Below are 18,808 nucleotides of genomic sequence, written 5' to 3'. Positions count from 1 at the left end.
GTAATTCAGATGGTGCGTGCAATGGTGGTAAAATTAGGAGCATCCATGTTCCACTAGGCAGAGACATTTAGCATGAAACAAGTGGGCACGGTAGGAGCTGAGCAATATAAATACAATGTATAAAAAGAGGAATAGGTTTGGGTGAAGCCTTATCATTTTTGTGCTATTTTAAGCTGCCCATTCCTGCAGATCCAAGGAGGCTCAGAAGTGCTTTGGCTTGGTTACAAGGAAAGCAAAGCAAGTGGGTGTGTGAAGGCCTCTTAAGACACTTTCCAAGTAGGCCGGAGACCAGAGTTTCCAAGAGTGTTTATCTTATCATTAGGTCATCCAATCACTCTGCCAGTTGTGCTGGCAGAGATTTTGTCTCGGATGCCTGTCCAAGGCCTCTCCTGCACTAGTAGGCTTCCTGGAGATCCTCAATGTAGCCTCATTTAAGGTAAACCAAGTGAAACCAATCCTATACTGTGTGTGGGTCTAGCAGTGGACTTTCACAAAAGAGGCAAGTTTATCTTTCGTCATTGAAACTGCCAACATTTCCCTGGGCTCATGACCTTTCAGAGATCATTACGTTAACATTCACTGTCCATATAGCTCAAGGCGATTCATTGACTTTGACACTTACGGAACATCCTCAGCTTCTTCTTCTATGGATTTATTCATTGGGGGTCACCTGGTTGGCAGTGTTGCTGCTTGGATTCGCAGGGACTTTTAGTATAGGTCCTCATACCATGCTTCTGCCGTTTCTAAGCAGGGTAAATAAAATACATACTGAGTTTGCCTGGATTCAAAGGGTGAAAATCAGAGTTAGTCTTGCCAGAATTCAAACTCATGACCAGCAGATCAGAGCAGGTATTATCTGCAAAACACAGCTTGCTGCACGCTACGTGGCCCTGGTTACTTCCATACAGGGGTTGATAGACTGAGGAAGGATGAGGCGGGATGGAATACAAGCAAGGGAGTGCTATGTAAGCTTGATTCACTTCATTTATCAAGTCTAGGAACAAATATTTTTTTTTTAAAACATGCGGTAACAATCTCCATTCCACAAAAGCAATATGGGACCAGCTGCATTACCTTTGTTGTACACATGACATCAGTATCTGTGCATGGATTTTTAGTGCTGTAGGCCAAAAACTAATTTTGCCAGCTGGAGTGCTCACCGTATTCTATGAAAAAAGTCAATTTTAGACCATAATCCCTGGAATCTGAAGCCAGCACTTGAAGAGTCCTATTACCCCTGCCATACCTTGACTTATCAAAAAGATAACCATGCAGGGCATTCAATAACTTTAAAAGTGCACATTCCACCGGGTCAGCTGAAGCAAAGTATCACAGAGATCCTCTCAATCTTCAAGAGTGTGTAGGGCAATGTGAGCACCAACAGAGTGATGAGTCATTCTCCTCTACCCATCCTCCATCCACAGAGTGTCCTACATGAAGCATTACCCAGGAAACCCTGATGTGCAACTTCATAATAACTTTTCTTGTATTGGCGCCAAAACTATTTCTCATTGTAGGTCCCAAAATGCTTCCTCTGGCTGTTGTCTTAGCTCAATCCTTTCTACCCTGCAGGGCGCATTGTTCTCTGCCGGCAACAGAGGATGTTGTCGGGGCTCAGGACTCTAATGGTCTTGTCAAACTTATTATTTCTGTTCCTCTCTCTCTGGTCCTTTTTTATTTTCCAGTTGCCAGATAACAATGATAGGATGTCCAGGAAGTTGCCTCCTCCATGGAGTGAAGTGATATCAGTGCCATAAATTAGACCACACGGTGTGCTTAAATCCAGGAATGTGCATTCCATGCATGGATGTAGGAGCCTCAAACTGCATCTTTCTAAGGGCTGAGGGTCTGTTTGTAAGTGAGTGGTTATTATTAGATAGCTAGAGAGAGATCATATGAGGGCTGACAAATTAGAGCGAGAGAGACAGAGATAGATTGAGAGAGATATAGAAAATGACTATCTCCCTTGAATTTTGGTTGCTGGATTCACTGCTTAATTTGGATGCGGGTGGGGCCCTCCAGCGATCAGTTTTTTGGACCAGCATGTACTTTTCATCATCAGACATTGATCTACAGCAAGAGAGAGGAAAACAAAAAAGGGTGAAAAGGAAGAAGAGAAAGACGGAAAAAGAGTGATCAAGGGAGAAGGCAGAGATAAAAGAGACACTAAAATAGTGAGATAAAGCAGCAGAGTGTCTTGTGATGGATCAAAGGAACATGAGGTGGTGTCAAGACTAGGCAGCCTGGTATTCGGCTGTCTCAGTATTCGTCAGTGCTGGCTGCAGGCTTCTGAGAAAAAGTTTGGGTACCCTAATTTATTATTTTACAAATGAATCAGTGGCTGGATTCATGGTTATTTGAATTCCCTCTAGCAAGATGTCTGACCTTCTTATAACCCTCTCTCTGATTGATTTTTTTTTCTCTACCTCTGCTTTGGTCGTTTTCCAGTGCAGTGCAAACAACCTCAATTACTTTTGAAGGCCGCCACAGAACAAACACAGACATTTTGTTTAATGCAAATGTAGATTGTTTGGATATCAGTAGTCTTCATTCGGGCAGATATCCACTGTGGATAGTTTCCAGAGCATTTGAATTGCCTGTCGCTACCAAAAGTGAGATCAGAGGTTGATGCTGCATTTTCTAGTCTAGCTGAGACATTTTGGGTAAAGTCCTGACTTGGAGAAGCTACGCTTGAAGTTGGATACTTAGGCAACCATCAAAATAACATTAAATAATATTTATTTATTATTGCTATTTATCACCTCTGCATTGTGAGACGACAAGAGCTCAGCCAGAAGAACAACAACGCTTGTTATAGAGAACAGCTACAGAGCAACATGGGCAGGCACCAACAGCAGCAGTGAAAATGGCAACTGTCCACCCATCGATCAATTAATTTCCATCCACCTGTGCACTGCCAAAATGTCCATTTGGGCATGCATTGAAGAGTGCAGAGCATAGTGTCAAAAAGATGAGACTTCACGTGCTATTCCATGCCTGTGTGTGTTATCCCCAACATTCAGATATGGGATGTGAAGGCCACTCTTCATTAGCCATGGTGTAAAATATGCAAAGACATTTAAAGGGTTCTTGGAGAACCATCTGGGACCAGCTACTTGGATTCAAAGCATTCAGGGTTATAGTGAGTTTCAGGTCAGAGAACAGCTAATGCTCTAAATTCTAGGGAATATTGACCCATGTTCTGGATGAATGTCGTGTCCAAGTGATGGCAGAGGGACTTACTTTCCAGAGGATAGACTGCTGGAAAGATGTCTGGAAGAGCTCACTTTCCAACAAGTTGAGTTGCCCTCACTTCTGAGCATGGCTGACGTTGATGCTGTTTGTTCCAAGCATAACTTTCTATGTGGATGCCAAGATAGGCGTGGACGAATCTTGCATCATTCAAAGCACGGTTTCTTATTTGGTGGGACTGAAGGCTGGTAGCTCTCTCAAGCAACACCCCGGTAGACCAGTTCCACCACAGGTGTCGGTTATGATGTCACTTTCTACGTGATTTCAGCCTGCAAGCTGGCTGGCGGTGAGTGTGTTTGTGAAGCAGACGTCTGTGTGATTTGTGTGCAGTCCCTCAATCCCTCCGCTTTTAAGTGGCCCTGAACACAGGAAAGAAACTCCAGGCCAATGGAATCGCTAGCGTGCTAGCAACACAGCAACACAGCACCACGCACGCCTTGCTTTTGATGCGAGTCCCTCATGGGAAGGGGAAACAATGTAATGTCCTCCCATAGCTGCTACTTCCTGGGCTTCTCGCAGGTGTTTGTAAAATGCCTCGGTGGCCAGCCAGCTCTCCGCGCTGTGCCCCATTCCTCCCTCTTAGCTTAAGTAGCATTTCAGAGTGAGTTAAAGAAAAAAAACAAGTTTCTGTAGAGCGCCAGTACATAAGAGGAACACACAGTCTGCCACTTTAGTCCAGGCAGGGAGCTTTCGTCTGTGACTAGTGATCTTTGGAAGCTAACCATGAAATCTGGGGGGTGGTGCGTGATGTGAGGAAAACCGCTCAGCATTGGGCACCGCTCCAAAGAACACACCGACACTTTCAGTCACAGAGACTCGCCATGGGACAGGACAAGAAACTATGCGCTGTAGTCGGGCCTGCTAGACTTTATGACGACAGAGTGGCGCGGGTGGGAAGTTCCGCTGTTGGTGAAGCAATCGTACCTTGTGTGCTATGTCAGTGTGACACGGTGCGTAGTCCTAGGCCTCCGTGCCCAGAGCGTGCTGCATGTGCACGTAAATTATCAATGGTTGATTCATGCTTCGTTCCCCGCTGGCGGAACAGAGATCTTCTATGGGAGAACGCCTGTCCCAGACACAGGATGTGACGTGTTCCGATTGCATCTGTTGTCTCATCATGAAACCACCTACAGAAATCAAGAGGAGTCCACGTACAGATCAAAGGATGAGGGATCCGGGGTTTGTGGTGTGTGTGCGTATGCTCACACACAGCAGGGGTTTAACGGATCCCATAAAATGCCTGTCCAAATATCTGTGTACTGCACATCACGCCTCTAGCGGACCTTTCCTCATTTTGTGCTCTGGCTGTTGTACATACAGATAGACCCTTTCTGCACTTTTAAAGTTTCGATACCTATTTGTAGTATTGGGACGGACGTTTCCTAACCGGGAACAGAAAGGAGCTTTTCTGATTCAGATGGCTGCCACTGTAGCGCTAGGATGCTAGGTTCCTTGGCAATTCAAACAAAAAGCAACCTCCACATAGAAATCCGTGTGTGGCTTAAGGTGCAGTTTGTATAATATTTTGGTTATTTATCCATTCGTAATTTTGAAGTGCCTTTACTTAATAGCCTTCCTTTAATTTACAAACCGTTCTTTATATGAGCATGTTCTTCATTCCAATGCATTTCAGGGATCTAGTCCCCATTAGTGATTTGTCAATCATTCCAGTATTTTATTCCTTAAAACAGAAAATAAATAGGTTTCACAAACTAAGGGACATATTTATGGCAAAGTGGTGCAGTGCAGTAAGGCACCTTGCGGCGCTGCACTTCGTCCCTGGGAAAGGGCAGGAATGCGCTGTTTTAAAGGTGTAAGGCACATTCCTGCCTTGTTCCCTGCGCTGGTGCCCGTTTGGCAGCCTAGCAGCAATGCAGGCATCCTTGCACAATGGTTCAAGGGTGCCTGCGTTGCATGCAGGATTGTTTTAGTGCAGGAAGGGGCACCTTCTGGCACAAAAACAATCCCTAAAGGCACATTTTTTTTTCTTTGTGTGCTGCACAACACAGCACACATAGAAAGAGGAAGTAGCAAAGGAAAAATAAAAATATTTTTCCTGGTTACTCCGCTACTGGGGAGGCATATTTTGTTGTTGCGTTCCCAGTTTAAGCAGGTTTGGTAAATCTGGCAATGCATCAAAAACAATGGGAGTTGCATGAGAACACCCACTCAATGCCCATGGAGCACCTCCCTTGCGCCGAGTAATGCAACACAGCCATTTGCTCTGTGTTGCATTGCTCCAGATATTTTAGGCCATTCAAAGCCACTTAAAGTGGATTTGCCTGGTTTCAAAACTCCGACTTAGAGGTTTGTGTCACTCATGTTGCTTGGCGCAAGCATGACCCACAGCGCTTATAAATATGCCTCTAAGTGCATCAGACATTTAGCTCACACCACACTCTAATCAGCACAACTGCTCTTGCCAACCCGAGCATGGGGGCAGAAGAGCATTGATGGAGTGTGGCCAGTGTATGCAGCGCGGGATAAGAAGCGGGGGATGTGTAGTGCCAGTGTGGCACTGTGCCACTGCTTCTTCAGACCTGCCTGTGTGCCAGGAAAGGTTCAGCAGTGTTGGAACTCCTGAGTGAGGCAGTGGTGCGGCTTAAGTTACGTTTGGCAGGACAAGAGAGAAAGTGAATGGTGAGCCAAGGCAAATGGAGAGAATGAGGGAATGGGTGAGGAATTATTGAAAGTTCTGTGTGCTGTAGTATCGTGGAGGGGTTGGGAAAGGGTCAGAACTATCTTTAGTTTATTCTCTTCTGGACACACACCACACAGAATATAAGAGAGGAAATGTGGGTGTGTGTGGGGGGGGGGGCATAGCAGATAGAATTGCTGACTTTGGAACTTGAGAGACAGAGTCAGATCCCAGCCTCAGCTCAACATCTTGAGAATCTGAGCTAATGTCTTAATCTCTCTGCACCATAAAAATGTGTGTGTGTGTATGTATGAATATATATATATATATATTGTTAGAAATGGGGTCTTTGGTTGGCAGTCAGGTTACCCCCTGCCCAAGCAAGGACCCTCACTCTAGTCAGGGTAAGTCACACACAATCCAAATTATCCTGTGCCCACCCTCTGGTAGCTTGGCACTGAACAGTCAGGCTTAACTTAGAAGGCAATGTGTAAAGTATTTGTGCAATAAATCATACAATAACACAATATAGCACCACAAAAATACACCACACAGTGTTTAGAAAAATATATAATATTTATCTGGATATTTGCAGGTCAAAACGATAAAAGATGCAATATGAAAAGATATCACTGAAAAGTGATATAAAGTGTCTTAAGTCCTTAAAAAGCAAACAAAGTCTGTTTCAAGCACAAAGTACCTGGTTTGGAGTATAAAATCTCCGCAAAGGGCCACAGAGGAGGAGATGCGTGGAAAAATGGTGTGTGCCCCTTCACACACGGACTTGCGTTATTATTTTTCACGCGGGGAAGACGTTGCGTCGATTTCTGGCGTGCGGACAGTCTTCTCTGTGGGTTGCGGGGTTTTCAGATGCCCCGGGGTCTGTGCGTGGATTCCTGGGCTTCTTGTCCGGCTGCACATCGTTCCCGTGGAATTTTCTCCCTCACGGCAGGCGTCGTGTCGATTTCCTCTCTGGAAGTCGGGCGGCCTTGTCCAGGCGGGCCGTGCGTCGAAGTTCCGGTTGCACCGCAGGCATCGCGTCGATCTTTTCCTTGCGGGGTCGAGCGGTGTCTTTCCGGTTCGGCGTGCAGTGAATTTTTCACCGCTGAGCAAGCTGTGCGTCTAATTTTTCGGCGCACAAGGAGTCCAGTTGAAAGATGGAAGTCTTTTTGGTCCTGAGACTTCAGGGAACAGGAAGCAAGCTCTATCCAAGCCCTTGGAGAGCACTTCTGCAGCAAGGCAAGAGTTCAGCAAGGCAGCAGGCCAACAGCAAGGCAGCAGTCCTTTGTAGAAAGCTGTAAGGTGAGTCCTTTGAGCAGCCAGGCAGTTCTTCTTGGCAGGATGCAGGTTCTGGTTCAGGTTTCTTCATCAGCAAGTGTCTGAGGTGGTAGGGCAGAGGACCTGTTTTAAACCCAAATGTGCCTTTGAAGTGGGGGAGACTTCAAAGAGTGGCTTAGAAGTGCACCAGGTCCCATTTCAGTTCAATCCTGTCTGCCAGGGTCCCAGTAGGGGGTGTGGGAGTCCTTTGTGTGAGGGCAGGCCCTCCACCCTCCCCGCCCAGGAAGACCCATTCAAAATGCAGATGTATGCAAGTGAGGCTAAGTACCCTGTGTTTGGGGTGTGTCTGAGTGAATGCACAAGGAACTGTCAACTAAACCCAGCCAGACGTGGATTGTAAGGCACAGAAAGATTTAAGTGCAAAGAAATGCTCACTTTCTAAAAGTGGCATTTCTAGAATAGTAATATTAAATCCAACTTCACCAGTCAGCAGGATTTTGTATTACCATTCTGGCCATACTAAATATGACCTTCCTACTCCTTTCAGATCAGCAGCTACCACTGCAATAGTGTATGAGGGCAGCCCCAATGTTAGCCTATGAAGGGAGCAGGCCTCACAGTAGTGTAAATACGATTTTAGGAGTTTTACACTACCAGGACATGTAAACTACACAGGTACATGTCCTTCCTTTCACCCACACAGCACCCTGCTCTAGGGGTTACCTAGGGCACACATTAGAGGTGACCTATATGTAGAGAAGGAGAAGGTTTAGGCTTGGCAAGTACTTTTAATTGACAAGTCGACGTGGCAGTGAAACTGCACACACAGGCCTTGTAATGGCAGGCCTGAGACAAAGTAAAGGGGCTACTGGAGTGGGTGGCACAACCAGTGCTGCAGGCCCACTAGTAGCGTTTAATCTACAGGCCCTAGGCACATACATTTCACATTACTAGGGACTTATAAGTAAATTAAATAGTCCAGCTGGGTATGATCCAAAGTTACCATGTTTAAAGGGAGAAAGCATATGCACTTTAGCACTGGTTATCAGTGGTAAAGTGCGCAGAGTCTAAAAGCCAGCAGCAAAAAGTTAGGGGTGACCCCCCTAAGGCTGTCAGATCTAACATATATATGTATATATATGTGTATATATGTATATATATATATATATATTTACATATATATATATATATACATATATATACACACATATATATACATATATCGCACAGCAGAACTCCATAGGGGGACCCAACCCCGCAGGGCCGCCTCTGCAAAGCAGGAATAGAGAGTTTGATAGAAATAATTCAACAATCACAGAGTGAAGAGGCCCAGCTCCGGATACAACCATGCACTTTATTCTCTCATATCTGCAGCTCATACCTTGATGCATTTCGGCTAATACGCTGCAGACATGAGAGAATAAAGCGCATGGTTGTGTCCAGAATTGGTCCTTTGCACTCTGTGTTTTGTTTCTATATATCTATATATATATATACACACAACCATGGAATAGGAACCGAATTAGATATAAAGAATGTATATATACTTTCACACACAATATACTCGCACATACATACGCATAAAATGGGCACAACATTTTCTTCTGCACAATATGCAGATCTCATGTGCAGGACTTGACCTGTGCCCAGACTGTTTTTCATGCACATAATGGCGGACACGCCACCAGCCCCCACAGTGACGAAAATGCAGAGGTACTTTGCTCTAGCAGCACCAGAGTAGGCCCATCTGCTTCATATTACACTTCCAGACTTTTAGCAGGAGGTGGAAGGTAGAGAACAGGAAATCACGACTATAAAAAACACAAGAATTCAAAATGAGGTTTAAGATTTTGGGAAGCTCTTTTGCTGGGGCATATGGAAGTGTAATAATGAACAGCTAGTAGCTTTGAGCGAAATCGAAATCCAGGCCAAGATCAAATTCCACTATGTTATAAAGAGAATTAATAAATAAAGTATCAAAATGTATGTATGTTTTTGGAATAAAGTGTACTCATTGGTAAGAGCAAGCAACCACAACCAGTCCACATTTCATAACCTTGTTGTGTTCACAGGACCCTGTCCTTTTGAGGAATCTGGGACCAAGGCTCGCTTTCCGCTTTCCGACTCTATTCAGGAAAAGACCTGGAGTGCCACAGTTGCCAGCAACAATGGAAGTACCCTGACCCTTTCTGTCTGCTCACCTCCTGATGCTCGGATCGGACTCTACAACCTGTCTATGGAGGCTTCTATGGGGAGCGAGGGTACCAGCTTCCACCTTGGCACCTTCACCCTACTATTCAACCCTTGGTGTCCAGGTGAGTGTCTATTGCATTCAGGAATTGAGTGATGGAGGAAGGAGAACGGATGGAGATTCCAGAGTTAGAGAGAGGAGCAGTTCAAATAACGTAGAGATATTTAATATGACCTATCGGAGGTGCTCTCTTGGCCATAAAGCTCAATGTAATTAAGAATCTTCCAAGACATGTCTATTAAGTACTCTGTGCTGGGCATATTTCCACTGCTGCACCATTGTGGAGTGGTCAGTGGTCCAAATGTAGGGACTTTGTAAAATTTTCTATGAAATGGAGTTAATTGTTTCCTGGTAATTTCAGGTTTTGCCTCACTTGCATCAAAATCTGCCAAATCTTTAAAAGTTAGGCTAAGTATGCATTTCTAAACATCTGTATTTTGGATTCCTGAATCTTCTAGAAATGCATTATTTGACGGCCCTGAACTTGTCATTGTTTAAAGCAGAACGTGTTCCTCTAGAGCCCTGGAATCGTCAGTATAGAATTTGCTGAAAGCAGCTATATCTTGGATTTTGCCCTAGTTCTAGGTTAGTTTAGCATGGGAGCATCACTGTGTCTCCCCCAACCCCTTTTGTTGTTCCTGGGATTCCTACACAACCTGTGATGTCCCACTAAATCCCAGCAACTTTTTGTGGTGCACCCTCTACATCATTCCACCCTTTTGCCCCACATCTTTTTTTTCCTGGTGCAAGTGGTAGAAGCTGTGCCCAACATCTCAACTTGTACTTGTCGGTTTGCACCTGCCCCTTCCTGCATGCTTAGGGTCAGTTGTGTTTTGATTCTGGTGCCAGGGTTTCCTCTCTATTGTAAGTCTAGAATTCAAATACATCGTATTCCCAATGTCTCGCTTACTGGCTCTGTAACTTCCTTTCTGTATTGATTTGGGTAGCTGCAGTGTTCTGGTGAAAGAAAGCAAGAACCGGATGGGAGGTGGCAAAAGTATTATAGGAGGTCTTCACTGTTGGCCTTCTCTTGTGTGCCAATCTTTGTTTCAGGATGAGAAGTTACTACAATGAAGCCTTCAGCCCATTATTTTATTTTAGTTTAGTTGACGTTTTCCCAAAGTGCTAGTTAATGAGTGCATGGATCACATACACCAACTTAGCAATGGTTAAAGATTAGATATCTCATCTACATTAAAGGGCTTGGCTTGCTTATAAAATGAAGATAAAGTCTCAAAACAGGTTTGTTAAATCTGAGTCTAAGCAGTTATAGAGGTGTTGAGCACAGCTAATTTTAGCAGCCTAACCAGCAAACTTGGATAAGAGCTAAAAACGGTATTGGCAAGCACAGTCAATCTGAATATGTACTAGAACCCAAATCCAAATGTTGAGTGCCAAGACCACAGCGTTTATATCTGCAATCTACCATACCGATGATATTTACAAATAATGATCTAGGACCTGTGCTTCTTTTTCTCCTTCTGTATACCACAGATGACTCTGTCTTTATGGAAAATGAAGAGCATAGAACTGAATATGTGCTGACTCAGCACGGCATCATTTATCAAGGATTAAAAGACCTCATGGAACCTGTCCCGTGGAACTATGGACAGGTACACTTCTACCTCTCTGGCTTACTTCCTTTACCCAGGCTTTGACCCTCTAATGACCCCACCTCTCACCCTTTCTTTGCTGTACATTTTCCTACTATCACACCATTCCTGAGTGTGGCATTGAACTGCACCTACCCAGCCCTAATTTGTGCATTCACCTTTCCTCACATTTGCCAGTCAAGGCCCGTGTGTGTCTGTAGCATGTGAGCACTGTGAAAATATAACATACAGGAATATTGCTGAACATAACTTTTTCAAACATAAATTCACATTGGGCATATATTTTCTATTTTAGAAAACTCCAACAGGGCAATACTTTTGTAAAGAATATTTAGGACACTATAGTTTGCTTTGATTCCTTCTGGAGTGGGCCTCGCCTAGTAATTCTGGATGGACTCTTCTCATGAGGAGCAGGGACAGAACTGATCTGCATGAGAGGGGGGCTCTGTCTAGAATGAAACAGAACAAAAAAGCAATGAGCTGCAATGCTACCTGGAGTTATTGCCACAAATGTTGACTATTTGGTAGCATTCCTCTAATCACCCTCTGTGTGTTTGCTGTAATGCCCTAAGTGGCCAAGCATATGCCAAGAGGTTCCCTTGCTCTCTCTGGTATAGGATCGAAGTTATAACTCAGTGACATCTCCCAAGCCCCTGACATTAAAATGACATTCCCTTATTGAGGAAAGAGGGTTAAATAGGTCAAATTCTGCTAAAGGAGGTGCCTCGGTACAAATGTTTTTAGACTGCAGGCAGTATTTTGTTTCTGCCTCCTGGGTACTCTATTTAATCTAGCAATAAATTGCTATTTTAGGGCATTTGTTAAAAACTGCTGACCTCTTGTTGCCATATATGGTGACACAAAACAAAGCTGCCTAATCTTTAGCACTGGTCCACTCTGCCACAGTGAGATAACTGACAACCGAGCCCAAAAAGTTACTGTGTCCCATTTCCAACCTGGCACTCCATTGGTACACCATGCCTTACAGCTCACTCATAACTTTGATGAGGCACCTCTATTGAAACCTGGCCATTCTATCCCTATACTGTTCTTGGTCCGAACAGGCCGCACACTTGCCAATTCATACCAGGGACCCTCATACAGCTCTGCCAGCGCACTCCAACACATACTTGAAGTACTCCTTGCTTCTCCATTAAGGAATTCCTGATGCTGCTCTGCCAATGCAGGTCATTTCAGAGCTGATGTTCAATGTTTAAATGTACCTGGTTCTCAGAATGGAACAATATGTGTCTGCAAGGCATAGGATTTTTTTTTTTTTTAAACCTAGAGGTGGTGATGACACACAGTAGTGTATCGCTACAGGAAGCTCTTTGCAGGCGAGAGCATCACAAATCTTGCTTTATAAGGTCCCGTAAATCTCCTAGGATTCAGGGGTGAAGGGTACGGCGACCTAATACCAACAAAAATTAGGTCCTTGTCAAAAGAGCCTGATCCAACATTTATATACTCGCAAACATATTTAAAAAAAACAGATGGGTATCGAAATCCCAATTGGATCACATAAAGGTGATCTGTGGGAATTACCTTGATCTAGAACTCTTTGGGCCTGGGACTTTAACAGCATCTCTGGATGTTTTACGATAATTTTGTTTTTGTTCAATCTCTCTGTGAGTTCCCGCGCATGAGTGGAAAGAGCAATGTGAGCGATCTAGGGAATGCTCCAAAACTGTATTCCTGTGCCCTGCCCTTGCTTAGATATTGCTGCTTACTCTCCTGCTCTGGTTGATTGTTAAAAGTTCAAATAAACATTGTTGTAGAAAAAGATAATGAGAGATCCTGCTGGAACTCAAGTAGTTGCAGATGTGCACCTTTGGTTGTTGATATTTTTTTATGTGTGCTCATAGCAGTAAAACACAGCAGGCATTCAAGTGGTTACATTTATTGGTAAAATAAACGTGGAATTGTACTGGTTGTAAGTTCTTTGACATACAAAGAACAAAGTAAAAAGATGTCTCAAAACAAATCGGATGACAAAAAATAAATTTGGGCGATGAAAAAAATCAAAAAAACGAAATATCCTAATAACGGAGGCCCAGCTGTGATCAAATCTAGCCGTGGTGAGGAGGAGGAGAAAGGGGAGACTTGCAACCATTGGCTCCTGTTATGGTGAAAGCACAAAGAAAACAAAAGCAATTGACAATGTAATATTGGAAGAGCAGTTGGCGTGCATTAATTCATTACATGAAACAAGGGGAAACATCTGTTTCATTTCTCCTTCCAAGGCAAGAGTAGAGCAGGCCTCAGATGACTGTGTGTTGCTGTTCAGGAATCTGTGGGGTCAGAGTGCAGAGTATGCATGCTGGTTGCATATTTATTTTTTAAGAGCGGCCATATTCAGCGGTAAAAGGACCATTGGGCTGCCAGTGAGGATGTCTTTCATTACTAAGCGGAAATGGATGGCATTGCTTTAGTTTCACAGACGTGACGTGGATTCCATCCAGCCTGCCCAAATGCAAAGCAGGTTTCTTCCTCAAGAAATGGTCTTTCTAATATCACCAATCAGCGAGGATAGCAACGATAAGATGCGGAGCTAGGCCAGGGATTCTGAGAAAGCTATTTCTTCAGTACAGCTTTCTAAGAGTAGGAAGAAAGGATATGCTCTTAAAACGAGGGAAGAGTAGAATACCAGAACTCAGTTCCCAATAAAAAAACAAAAATGCTATCATGAATCACATTCCTTTTTTAAGTGACCCTGTATGGTTCTCCGATGCCCCCTGGTTAGGTTTGTGCTCTGCATACCACATACAGTACATGCACACTATACAATAAACAGTCTTTATTGACTATTATCTGTTAAAACTTTGAAGATAAACACCTACCAAATAATACTTATTTTTCAAGGCCCACCGTCCCACGGTGCAGCCCACTAGGGGAACATTTCTTTCAATTTTAGAACACTGTTGCATGTAATACTTACCTTTGACATCACCAGTATTGCCTTCTGGGGCCTGCCTTCTTTAAAGGAGCCACCTCCTGGTCCTAAGATATTGGTAAGATATTTGAGGGTGAGATTACCCGCTCATATGAAAGTCTGCATGAGCATCCACCCCTTTCGGGTTTACAGACGAAGCGAAAATAATGGGGGTCATAACAATCCTGGCGGTCTTTGACCGCCAGGGCTGTTTTGCCGGAAGCACTGCCAACAGGCTGGCGGTGCTTTCTGGGGAATTACGACTGTGGCGGAAGCACCGCGGTCGCACCGCCAGGACCGGCGGTTTCCCACCACTTTAGTCCCGGCGGTTTAAATCCCCCTGTGCCGCCCAGGGGATTACGAGTCCCCTTCCTGCCAGCCTCTTCATGGCGGTTTGAACCGCCATGAAAAGGCTGGCGAAAAGGAGAGTCGCGGGGCACCTGGGGGCCCCATGCAGCTTTTCACGGTCTGCATAGCAGACAGTGAAAAGTGCGACGGGTGCAACTGCACCCGGCGCACAGCCGCAACACCACCGGCTCCATTTGGAGCCGGCTCCCGTGTTGCGGCCGAGATCCCCGCTGGGCAAACGGGCAGAAACCAGGTGTCCGCCCACCGGCCCAGCGGGGATCTCCAAATAGGCCCCGCAGGAGTGTGGCTGCCTTGGTGGCCGGCCGGCGGTTTCAACTTGGCGGGCGGCGGTTGCCGCCCGCCAAAGTTGAAATGAGGGCCAATATCTTGTTAGCACTGGCCTAACTAGGTGCTAATGCAAAGCCGAGTTGAGAATCTTTTATACAAATCTCTTTCGTTCTTTGGCTTTCTACCGGTGTTCCTGATGGATCATTTGATGCAGACTTCACATTCACACAGCTCCAAGAGTGGTGCAGCTATTCAAAGAAGAGCTATTTGTCTCTCTGCTGTCTTTATAGTGTTCAAATGTATCAGGAACTGTCAGTGTTCAGCCTCTGCTTTGTCTCTGCTCAGTTCTTGACAGTATCCCTTACGATAAAAGACGATTTGTAATTAACAATTCTACATGTTGTTTTCCACAGGAAAACAATATGTTTGCACCATTTTGAAACACCTTGCTGGAATATTTCTAGTGTGAACTTGGCTCAATAAAAAAGAAGGTGCAAGTCTAGTCAGAATTTTATATTTCAACTAGTAGTTATGCCTTATGTACCCATCAATGTGCTTCTAAGTTCCTTCTGTTTCGTCTGATTTATGTCATTCTACAATTAACAATATTGATCAATAAGGATATCACCCACAATTTTGCCCACCACTACAAAGTCAATGTTAGGTATGCATTTAATATTCTTAACTCCACATCTACTTAACTTGTAGACAGTCGGTGTAGTGGATGCAATACATTTATCATGAGATATATCACATGTATCACATGTAATATAGTGAGGATATACCAGTTTCTCTATCTTTCCTCTGGATTATAGTGATCTGAAAACTGTTCACTAAATCTGTAAATTGTTCATCTATGGAATACTTTCTGGGACAATTTGAAGCTTTCCAACATGGCCACTATAGCTGGACGTTTTGTACAGGGTAGTGGAGTAAAACTGCTTCCAGAATGAGGAAATCCTAGTGAGAGCTTTAACTGGTGCAGGCATGCTTGTGGACCATCTGACTCCTTGGGCGGTTTCCTTAAAGGACCCAAAAACTGTGCAGCCCACACATATGCATCCTATTCCATTCCAGTTGCACCTGTGTCTAACAGTAGCTACATAAATTTTTAGCATCAAAAAAGTAAAACTGAAGACTCGGGCTGAAAGCTGGAAGCTGCAAAAATGGGACTATAACGTGTGGTTAGGCAGTTCAGCAATGCATGTATGACTACCCCCACTTTGTAATCACTATAGTGTTAAATAGTTCTGTTGATTAAAGCATTCTCCAAATTTGACCATATGAATAACCAAGTGCCGGGGCCAGATGTATTAAACACTGGTTGATAAATACTGGTTGCAATTTGCTAACAATATTTTTGCAACCAGTGTGATATTTTGCAAACTGACCTATGTAGTAGTAGGTTGGTTTGCAAATTTTACCCACATCATAAATATTATTGAGACTATTTGCAAATTGTTGCCCACTACGATACAGTGCCATCACTGGGATGGTGGCCTGCTGTGGTCAGCAAACCACCATGTCTGTGATTGCTTTTAGAAAAAGCCTTCTGTTTGAAAGATTTTAGTGAAACGGGATGCAAAAAAAAAGAAAACATTTTATACAACCTTTTTTAAAGAACTAGGTGTGGTCTGAGGGACCACTGCCTAGTCCTGAAAAATATTTTTGTCAGCATTCATTCGGGGCCCGCCTCTCGTTTGTGAATGGGTTACCATTACTTTTGTGTAGTTGGCAATACATTAATGTTTTGCAACTGGATTTGAGTTTCAAAAGAATAATTAATCTCATTCAAAAACACTATTTGTAAGGGACGCCCTAAACACACCCCTTTCAAAAATTCAGTATATGGTAGTAGAGCCAAATTGCAATTACATACCAACAGTCGCCAAGAGTAGGATCTTGCGAATCAGCACTTTGCAACCATAAAAAGCCTTAGTACATCTGACCCCTGTTCCTTAGAGACTGTACAAAACAGTCCTTGCATAAATCTAATAAATTTTTTAGAGTAAAATATGAACCTAACTTTTATTTGTTACGCAGAAACCATCAATAAATTTTACTCTCGTCGCCATCTGCTGTTTATGGTTTCAGAACATTGCCCAATTTACAGAGCAATTTCATTTTCTTCTTCTGTTCCGTTACTTCTTATGACGCATCCTGCCCTTCCAAAAGTCTAAGCAGGAGAAAAACAGCTGCCCAGTGTTCCCTTCCAAGCCAAGCTTCTGTTATCAGCCGTGCCCAGAGCATGCTTCTCGAGACTCCTTGCGGTCATCAGACTCTGCTGCTTTTGCCAGACTACTTTTGAATTACACTTTTTTCGTCTTGGTGGAAAGCTGTTAGTTAAAAATAGGTTAACAATAATACGAATGCATGAATGTGTGCTGCAAGGGTACTGTGGACTATAAACTCTGGGCCTCATGTAAAAAGCCATGTTGTAGTTGTGATTCCTAAATTCACATGGTTTGCAACAGCACAATTACCTTTTTAATGTTTTAAACCCATTTTGTGTTTCGGCAACAGGTTACAAAATTACAAAGTGTGTTTAGAAAGACATAATGAATCGCTATTTGGAATGGGTGTCTTCAGGGCGTAACTTGTAAATAGCAATTTGTTGTTGTGTGTAATAATGATTTGCCACTGAATTCAAACTATTGACACATTTCTAGCTCCCCAGTCAGGATGCTAACACATTCTTAAACACGGAGAGGTCCCTTTACGACACCTTCCCCATTATGAATGTAAAAAAAAAAAAAAAAAAATGTTTCCTGGTGGTAGTCACTTGTCCAGGGGACCACTGTCAACTTTCAAACAAACTTGAAAAAAACTTCCTTTGTTAAAAGATCCTAGTTTCCATTAAGAAAAGGTATTTTTCCTTCCATAAAGTGACCATCACATGATAGGACACCATTATAATTCAGTATTTTCCAGATATGATTCTGACCCCAAAGTCTCAACAGAGGTCCCAGGAAGGACACACTGGGGCTGAGATAACCATTGTTCTTTTTAATTGGTGGGTGTTCCACCAGAAGTATATTATTCCCAAGTGATGAAGGTATTTGAAGGTCTATGTTTTCTCCAGTCTAGGGAACAGTGATGGGTGCAAAGGTGGTTTCAATTAAGGCTGCCAAATTTGAAATGTATTTTGTTCTTTTTTTAGGTGCTCAGGGGTTGTTCTTGATGTCATGTAGATTTGTTGGGGTTTGCCATCCAGATTTTAGAATTGAGAAAATGTGTGTGAGGACACTGACTATTTTGCTCCCCTTCACCACGTTTTGACAAACACGGATTACTACTTATTTATTTAGTTATTTACTTATCTACTGAAAGTATTTTTTACCAGAGACATAGCCACGAGGACCAAGGAGCTCGTTACAAACAACAAAGTGGCTTGTGGCTTTACCAAAACATGGATGTAATGGGGATAATATATAAAGGCTGGTTCAAGAAAGAATGAAAAGTCAAAAGAGGAAGTGTATTTTGAAATCCGTTCTGAACGTGAGGAAGTCAGGATTTCGTCTGATGATGTCAGGAAATTAATTTCAAAGCTAGGCAAGAGACAGTCTCCTCCCATGATTTGTGGATTTTTGGTGTTGGAGATTTCTAAAAGTAGTCAGTATTTACCTATCATTTTCTTTTGCCCATCTGCTAATTGAAGTTTCTCCTTTAGGTATGGAGGTAGACCACAGTATATTGTTTTATTGGCTTCGTTAGTAATGGCCTTAAAATCATCTCAAAACTGAGATAATTGTGCTAATTGATCAACTTTCCATTTGGCCCTCAGGTTGGTTGCTAGATAAAATGGGCCGCCTCCTCCCCTGCCAGAACAGTTAAAATTCTAGTTGTAGTGTTCCATGAGTACATTTCCCTCCAAACCCAGATCGCTAAGGTATAGGCTGGGTGCTGCCTTCATCCCCAAATTTAATGGCAAATTCTTCTTTTCCTACCTGGTAATACCCACTGCTCAGTTATCCAAGCAGCAGCGGGTGCAAGATCAATGATCATGCAGTGTACCTTGGTCTGCCTTCATGTACTCTGTATAAAATAGAACTGGTAAACAATGTAGTTGTTTGGCTCCTCCTTAAATTGCCTCATCATGTGTCCATCTCACATAATCCCTTGTGGTTGCTCTCTATAACTAAATTCTATTCAGTAGTCTTTCTATTTGATTTAAAGCCTTTCATAACAGATGGCCTCTATTCAGTAGC

General features: G+C 43.4%; 1 protein-coding gene across 1 annotated transcript in view; it reads left to right on the top strand.

The window, feature by feature from the left end:
- TGM2 (transglutaminase 2) overlaps positions 1–18,808 on the top strand; it is a 157,285-nt gene that overhangs the window by 75,033 nt on the left and 63,444 nt on the right. Inside the window, exons 3-4 of the mRNA XM_069243740.1 lie at positions 9,241–9,483; positions 10,914–11,032. Coding sequence (XP_069099841.1) covers positions 9,241–9,483; positions 10,914–11,032 — 362 coding nt within the window. The remainder of the gene's footprint in view (positions 1–9,240; positions 9,484–10,913; positions 11,033–18,808) is intronic.

Source organism: Pleurodeles waltl, chromosome 7 (genome assembly GCF_031143425.1).
Source record: "Pleurodeles waltl isolate 20211129_DDA chromosome 7, aPleWal1.hap1.20221129, whole genome shotgun sequence".
NCBI classification, from domain to species: domain Eukaryota; kingdom Metazoa; phylum Chordata; class Amphibia; order Caudata; family Salamandridae; genus Pleurodeles; species Pleurodeles waltl.
This window is presented reverse-complemented; position numbering and strand designations above follow the sequence as displayed.